General features: G+C 48.7%; 1 protein-coding gene across 1 annotated transcript in view; it reads right to left on the bottom strand.

The window, feature by feature from the left end:
* Positions 1–8011, bottom strand: part of Gata4 (GATA binding protein 4) — a 41199-nt gene extending 33188 nt beyond the window's left edge. Inside the window, exon 1 of the mRNA XM_005355536.2 lies at positions 7206–8011. Within this exon, the coding sequence (XP_005355593.1) occupies positions 7206–7818 (613 nt within the window). The 5' untranslated portion in view covers positions 7819–8011. The remainder of the gene's footprint in view (positions 1–7205) is intronic.
* Between the last annotated feature and the right edge of the window lie 404 nt (positions 8012–8415).

Genomic DNA, 8415 nt, shown 5'->3' with positions numbered 1-8415 from the left:
GAGAGAGAGAGAGAGAGACAGACAGACAGACAGACAGACAGACAAATAGACAGAGAGATCAGAGGGCGACTTCTGGTGTCTGCCTCAGACACTCTTGACCTTATTTTTTTTTTAATTACATTTAATTTATTTAGGGAATGGGATGCACATGCCACGGTGTATTTCTGCAAGTCACAGGACAACATAGGGAAGCTGGTTCTCTCCTTCCACCATGTGGATTCTGGGGATTGGGCTCAGGATATCAGGCTTGGCAGGTAAGTGCCATCTTGCTGGCCCTAACTTTTGAGGGTCTGCTACTAAACCTGGAGCTCACTGATTTGACTAGACTGGCCAATGAATTACAGGGATCTACTTGTCCCCCCATCTCCGCTGCCCCAGCACCAGGGTTATAGACTTGCAATACCATACCCCCCTTTATGTGGGTATTGGGGATTTGAATGAGTAGGGTTCACTTGCTTGCACAGTAGACACCTTGCCATCTGAGTAGTCTCTCCAGCACCAACTCCAGCATTTTTAAAAGCTAGTTTATGTGACCAGTTTAAAAGGTTAGTGGTTCTGGTCCTAACATCACCTGAAGGAGGCTTGCCCACCAGAAGTGATCACTAACTGCCAGGTATAAGTGTTTGTGCCTCACTGCTGCTGACTTACCTCCTGCCACAGCATGAGATAGATCTGTCCTCAGTAAAGGACCAAAGCCAAAAGCCAGATTCAGGGTACAGGTTAAGGATATTGAAACAGGGCATGGGGAAATCCCAGGAGTTTGTAAAGAAATGTCAGACCAAAAAAAAAAAAAAAATCGAATTCAACGTGCTTTTCCTATGTGTCTGCAAACACTCTTAAATTTTTTCTTTGAGTAATGTGTCTGTTTGTAAAAGCTCAACTGGTATAATTTTTTTCTTCATTACTATTGGGTGGTGTGCACATGCCACGGTGTGTGTGGAGGTCTAAGGACAACCTTGAAATCACTTCTCTGCTTCCATCTTTTCATGTGTTCTGGGTATCAAACTTGGGTTGTCAGGATGGCATTGTCCAACAGCAAAGACACTTATCCATGGAGCAATCTTGCCCATCCAGTTTAATAGCGTTTAAAAGTGGATCATATCATTCCGTTTTTCAGAACTCAAAAGGCTCCACTGCCATCCACAGCAACAGGGCACCTGGCAGCAGGTGGAGGCCAGTCAGGTGTGCACCCACATGTGACTGGGTAAACAAAATGTGGTGACAAAGTAAAACCCTCCTCCGCTGAGAGAAGGCAACTGCCATATGCTACGCCTTGGGCGACCCTTGAAGACGTGACGTTGAGCAAAATACACCCTACACAAAAGACAGAAGTGCAATGTAATTTGCTCATAGGACGTAGGGAGAGCAATCAAATTCACAGCCATGGAAAGCAGAAAGAGGGGCACTAGTGGCTAGGGAAATAAAGAATGAGGAACTGTTGCTGTTCTGTAAGATGGAAAACATCCTCAAGATCCGTGGCACAGCAGTGCTGAGACCTAACACTGAACTACATATGAAAACTTGCTATGATGATAAAGGAAAGCATAGCAGGGCCAGCGAGATGGCACAGTGGGTAAAGGCACTCTCCTCCAAACCTTGACAGCCTGAGCTGAATCCCCAGAACTCCCACAGTGGAAGGAGAAGACAGATTCCATAACTAGTTGGTGTTTGACCTTCATATGGGCATACACACAGGCCCAGACACATAGACAGACAGGCAGACACACACACACACACACACACACACACACACACACACACAGAGGGGAAGGGGGGACAGACATATATATTATGTGTGTATGAATAAATAAATTTTAAATGTTTAAAAATGACATCAAACCTAAGTTCCCCAGAGTTTAAATGCATTTTCAAAGATTTTTAGTATATTTTATTTATTTACTGTATGTGTGTTTGTGCGTGTGCGTTCACGTATCACAGTGCATGTGTGGCAGTCAGAGAAGAACCTTCAGGGCTCAGTTCTCCCTTTTTAAGATGTGGATCCAGAAATTAAACTTAGATTGTCAGGCTTGAAGGCAAGCAAGCTCTTTTGTCCACTGGGCCACTTTGCTAGACATAAGAATGTTTTTATTATTTGGTAGAATTATGAAGCGCAAAAACGACTACCAAAATGGCTAAGCTGATGGAAAGGGTGTTTTCAGTTCTACAACATTCATGACTGTTGCAAGTTCCTTCCCTAACTTCATCCTCTTCCTCCTACCCTTTGGACTCCCTATAGACAATCAATATTACAAATTCTTTACCTATGGCCTGAGGGGGGCTCCCAGAGATAATTTGTGTATTCTCAAATGAATACAATGTATTTTCCCATTTTTTTTTGACACCAAGAATATAAGTGCTGCACACACCTCCAGCACTTCCAAGTGGCTGGGAAGGGATCTTATGGGGTCCAATACCGACCGTCATCATCTTCTATGCACAGGTATGTGCGCAGCATATGAAGTCAATCCCCTGATGGTGCACATTTATGTTACTTCTGGATTTTGTTATTGTGGATACCAATGTAGCAAATATGCACCCCAGAGTTAAGTGTTTGAAGTCAAAAGTTCAGTGTCAAAGCTATCTACTCTGTAATTTAGTTTACCGAGGACTCTCTACAAAGGTTATACCAAGGAACATTCCCACCCACAGGTATCAGAGTTCCTGTCCCCCATACCTCTCAGTGTGTTTGTTTTCTTGGTGCATTTAAAGAAGAAGAAGGGAGGAAAATAGCAGGGAGGGGAATAGAAGAAGGCGTTATCTGAAACTGTCTCCTGAACATCATTCCCCCAGCAAATGTGGCCTGACCTTTTCATGGGACACAATCCAGCAAGGGACAAGTGTCACTGGAGGCAGAGACACACCCCAGGCTACTTTAACACACCTTCCTTATTTAATTGGTTCTCCACTTAGCAGCACAAACCAGCCCCCTCTCTGATTGACCTGCTCAGGGTGGTAACCGGAAAATTAAACAACTTTGATTTTCTTGAAGACTGACAAATTGTTCTCGAACTGAACAGGCTACTTCAGAGATCACAGCGTTCCCCGTTTAAGCAAACCAGCTCTGAAAGCAACTGACCTAATTGATAAAGCAATCCCCCAAAGACCTAGCAAACACTACGGCATATTCTGCTGACCTAACACCTTATGTGCCCCACCCACGCAAGATGGAAGAACGCTTTTCACTTGTTTCAAAAGCACTAGGCAAAACACATCTATTTCCTCCTGTTAGTCTCATTGAACCCTCTAGCAACTCCATTGTTTTTAGATTCTTTAAGAATAGTATGATTGCTTATGTCTCTAAGACACACAAGAATTACTCTTCCTTAGAAAGTTCTATTTTTTAGATATCCCAGTAACAGCTACAAGCATAGCATGTCTTTCAAGGTCTATTTACGTCTAATTTCTCTTTCAATCTCTTTTTTTGGCTTTAAGTCTATACAAACCTTAACGGGCACAAAAATCTATTAGACTGTGATATGTTGTACACACAATAAAAATCTTCTATTTTAAGAATCTATCCCAGGATGGAGAGATGGGCCAGCAGTTTAGAGTACTTGTTGCTCTTGCAGAGAACCTGGGTTTGAATCCAAGCACCCACATGCTGGCTCACAACCACCCTTAACTCTAGTTCCAGGGCATCTGATACCCTCTTCTAGCCTCTACCCTTCTTCACTTCTGGCACCAGGCAGAGCCAGCATTCTCCAGTGGTCCCAGGTTTTCAGAGTGCTCTCCCATCCTGCTCTCTTCCTGTCTGAGACTCCACTTGTATTTTTTTTCTTTTTTTTTTTTTTTAAAGCAGGGGATTGCTATGTAGCCAAGACTAGCCTTGAGTGCTCATTTCTCCTGCCTCAGCCTCCTGAGCTCTGGGGTCACAGGTGTGTGCCACCACACCCAGCTCTAGTCTGCCTCTTAAGGACACCGGTAGCCATTCTGTGTGGTTTGACCAGGGCAGGGCAGAGTCCTGGGGCAATTACCTCCCAGATCTTTACTCAAATATTTGCTACTAGTCCAGCATGTGCCAGGCACCTAGCTATGAGTAAGACTCTGTACCTGCCTCCGGAAGGCCACAGAATTCCATTATTGTGTCTAACTAATGCTTCCAACAAATTACTTTAGGGTCCTGGGTCTGTTGAACTTGGAATGAACTAAAGTTCACATATGTTACAGTGAGGGTGTAATAATCTCTTTCTTGCCAAGGTCGTCTTTTCACACGCCCCTGTTGGTGTTTATCCTTTCGACTTCTGCCTTCTTCTAAGAGCCAACACAAGAACTTGCTAGATGTTAAATGTTAATAGCAAAACAGTCCAATGTCACAGAAAAGAATAGTGGTATTTGCTCATTTCTCCTCCACACAAATTAAAACCATTTCAGACTTAGGAAGTAGTCTCTGAGATTTACCTGTGGAGGTGAATCTATTATTGAAGCAAAGGGCAAGCTGTACTGTATTGTTCCACGGTTCTACGTATGTGTCACGTTAGTGAGTGGACGGCTCTCTCTCCCTTCCTTTTTTAAACTGCAGGTTCAGGCTCCTTTCCTGGCAAAGGCCTGTTGAAGCGACAAGACCCAGGGCAGATGGTGCCACCTAGGTGAAGACTTCCAGGCTTTTGGGGAGAAGTTCCTTTCCCGCTTTCTTGCTTTGCTCCCAGCTCATCTCCCCCTTACCTTACCACATGGAGAGTCATTTCTACATTCTCATGTCTACTTAGGGGAGCCAACCCTCCCTGCTCAGCAGGGACTTTCACAGGCTTAATGCTAAAATTCTCAAGTCCTAGGAAGCCCTTTAGTCCTAGAAAAAGTAATAAAAAGCAACCATCATTTGTAAAAGATCAGTTACTAGACATCACACAGACCACCTAAGTCAGGACAGCTCTGAAACCAGTTGAGCTGAACTGAAGTCACGCCACAGAGCATAAGATGCGATGGACAGAGGTAGGCAGCTTGCCCAAAGCCACGTGATACTGAGGTTGGGGGCTCTACATGAGCTTGGTGGTCATGACATCCATCCAAAGAGGACCTCGCAATAGACATCAGAGAATTTGTTCTTTTCACCCTTCCATCACTTGGTACCATCAGCTAGTCGGATGGTTGATTCTCACTAAGGCTACCAAGCATTTATTAATGTCCATGCACAGGCAAGGCATGTATATAAGTATATATAAGGCATATATATAAGTCATGTATATAAGTACATAAGGCATGTGGAGGGACAGTGGCTGGGACTGTCTCTCAGTGGTAGAGCCCTTGTCAGGGACTCTGATTGATCCTCTGTCTTGGGGTGGGGCTAAAGAAGAAAACATCTTCACAGAGAACACTTTTAACTGAAGTAACGCCATCAGATCGCCAGATCCTCTGGGGGCTGTGTGATAAAAAATGAGTGTATCCCCCAAATACATTCAAGGAAGACAAGGGGTTCTCAAACTGCCTGGGCCCCCCATGGCATGGCAATCCCAGAGCACCTCTTTAAACACTTAACTGAAAGCAGTGGCTCCGTGGACTGCCTGGTACCACAGAGATGAGAGTCCAACACAAGCTCTCAGGGGGACAGGTGTCCCCTGTTGTTTTGTTGGCTGTGTGTGGACCCTGGAATTTGAGAAACCTTCAGCCCCCAGGCTCACATGTACAGTCACACAATCTTACTTTGTTTTGGTTTTATAAACTGAACACCAGAATTTCTTCTTCTTCTTTAGATAGGGACTTCACTCCTTGCTGTATCCAAACACCAAATTCTATCTCCAAGATTTTTTTTTTTTATTAGACTGGGTCTGCTGTGTAGCCCAGGCTATCCTCCTGGTTCTGGAATTACAGTCATGCACCATTACACTCAGTTCATCGCTTCTTATTTTAAACTAGGGGTTGGGTTGAGGGGAACTTGGCCTCTCTAGGAATGTGGGCCAAAGCCCCTGCAGGCCAGCTTCCAGCCTCCACCACGTGGAAGTAACCACCCTGCTCTGTCTCAAAGGTCTGAGCCCATACCGGTACTCTTATCCCCCTTCCTTAGCCTGCCATCTGCTTGGCCCTGCCCGCTGGGAGAGGAGGAGGGGATAGGACAGGACACTGGCAGCTACAAACCCAGCCCTGGCGCCACCTCCACCAGTTAATCAGTTTACCTGGGATGTATATTTGGCTAGACCCCCCTCCTAGGGACCTACCATGGCCACCCAGGGTCAGAGAATAACTTTAAACCTCTTCAAAGCCAGTCCCTCTACTCCCACTCCGGAGATAACCTAGCACCGGGAGGGGCAGGGGATAGACTTTACTCTTCAAAGTGACAGCAAACGCAAAAGGCTTTAGCACTTAGTAGGTAGTCAATAAATGTTAACTTTGTTTCTCAAGTCTGTGCTTCCTCCCTTCCCCAACAGCCAGTTTCATCCAAAGGCCGCCTCCAAACCCTTCTGGAAATTCTACACGAATTTGGGTAGTTTGCACTAGTGAATAGCTAGCCACTTTTCCTTTTTTCCCCCCCAGCCCAAGAGCCCAGGGCTCTTCTGAAACGTCAGTGTGTTGATTGGATAAGAGGAGCAAGTTAGCAGTTCCTTCGGGTCTGACACTGAACGGGAGTAATACTAGCCTTCGTTCATGTTAACCAAGTCCTCCTAAGAAGAGTCGGCTCTAGGCGTTGCAGCCCTACAAAGTCTCCATTTAACTCAGATGTTCTAAAGAAGCTCCTCTGCACTAAGGTCTGAGCAGGGGAGTGGCTCCGTGAGACCCCACGGTGCGCGCGCGAGGAAACTTGGAGGTTTAACCCACCTCTGGCAGCGGTCTCCTTTACTGATCTCGTCATTATTTCCGGGTGTGAAAACCCCCCACCGGAAAGTCATCTGCCACCCTGAGGGATCCTCCAACCTGGCTGCCAAATGGCGCAGGTCTCAGGTTTGCTGAGGACTCAGAAGGGATGGAGGAAGTGGGGGGCTGAATCCCAGGGATCAGACCGCGAGACTGATCCAGCTGACCCTACAGAGCCCGACACCTCTCACTGTCGCCCGCAGGCTATGCAGACCAGTCCACCCAGTTACGAAAGAACTTTGCTGGACTCTAGTGCCTAGGCCACTAGGTCAGCACGATGGCCCACTACTACCACCACCATAAGCCTCCCACTTCTAGGCTGCTTTCCTAGAAGGCTCACCGCATCAAGGATGCTCCCCAACCCTAACAGAGTTGGGAAAGCTGAATGCCCCAGACAGGACTCAAGTCCCTTCAGTACTCACCGAGATTGGGGTGTCGGGCAGGGTTGGCCCGTCCGGGGAGGCTGTGCAGGACTGGGCTGTCGAAGGGGCCTGCGGAGGCGGCTGCGGCTGCTGCCCAGGATGCACCCACGTCGGCCATATAAGTAGGATAGGGGCTAGAGTAGGAGCCTGCGAAGCCGGGACGCCCATACTGCTCTCGGCCAGCCAGGCCCGCGCCCGCCGCTCCGCCGCCACTGCTGTAGGCTGCGGCTTCTCGAGCCGCGGCGGCAGCGGCTGCGGCCGCCAGGGACCCAGTGGTCCCCGGGAAGGAGAAGCGCGGGGACACGGGTGGCGGGGTGTAGGTGGCTCCCTCGGCTCCAGCCTGGCTCCAGCCTGGGCTGCCCTGCTGGGTCCCTGGCCCCGCACCCGACGGGGCGGCCCCGGAGCTGCCACCCGAGGCGGCTCCGGACGCGGCGCCCCCTCCTCCTCCCTGCAGGTACGACAGGCCTAGCACAGAGGAGGGCACCCGCGGAGTGGGTACGTAGACCGGCGAGGACGCCGCACCCGCGCTGTGCATGAAGGCGCCAGGGCCACCCGCCTCGTAGGCGCCGGGAGGGGGGCCGTGGTTGGCGGCCATGGCCAGGCTTTGGTACATCGCCCCAAGCTCTGCGTGTCGATGTCCTCTCTTCACTTGCGGGTCAAGGAGCCACGCGGGCACAGCAGACCAAAGCGACAAGAATTAGAATGTAGGTGTGCGGAACTGTCACAAAAACGGAGATCAAAAATCAATTGGGAGAGGCCCAACTCGCTCAAACTATATACGAATTAAATCCAGCATGAGAGGAGCAAGCTCTAGGCTCTGGTTTGCTCAGAAAAAAAAAATCCCAAATTGGATTTGTGGTTGTTCCAGAAGGTAGTGCAGAAGGGCTGACTCTCCTCCCGGGCCGGGAGGCTGGAGGTGCCCCAGGACGTAGCCGAGGCTGGGCTCGAACTCCCTGAGCAGACCTTCGGATCACCCACCGGTTGGATGTGCCTAGTCGCTGCACTCCGCCTGTTGCAAGCCCAGGCTATACCGCTAGTTCCAGCAGGGTTCCAGCGAAGAGGGCCGAGAAGGTCTCTTCACTGTCGGCAGTCCTGAAAGAGGAAATAAACCACAGGTGAGTTCAGCCCAGGACTTTCAGAGCCTCGGTCAGCTTTCCCGCTTTCCTGCTCTTCTCCAACACAGTGAACGAAACCGCCCTTCTAAAGCCCG

This window comes from Microtus ochrogaster, chromosome 17 (assembly GCF_000317375.1).
Source record: "Microtus ochrogaster isolate Prairie Vole_2 chromosome 17, MicOch1.0, whole genome shotgun sequence".
NCBI lineage: Eukaryota > Metazoa > Chordata > Mammalia > Rodentia > Cricetidae > Microtus > Microtus ochrogaster.
Note: the sequence above shows the minus strand (reverse complement) of the source record. Positions and strands in the feature narration are given on the sequence as shown.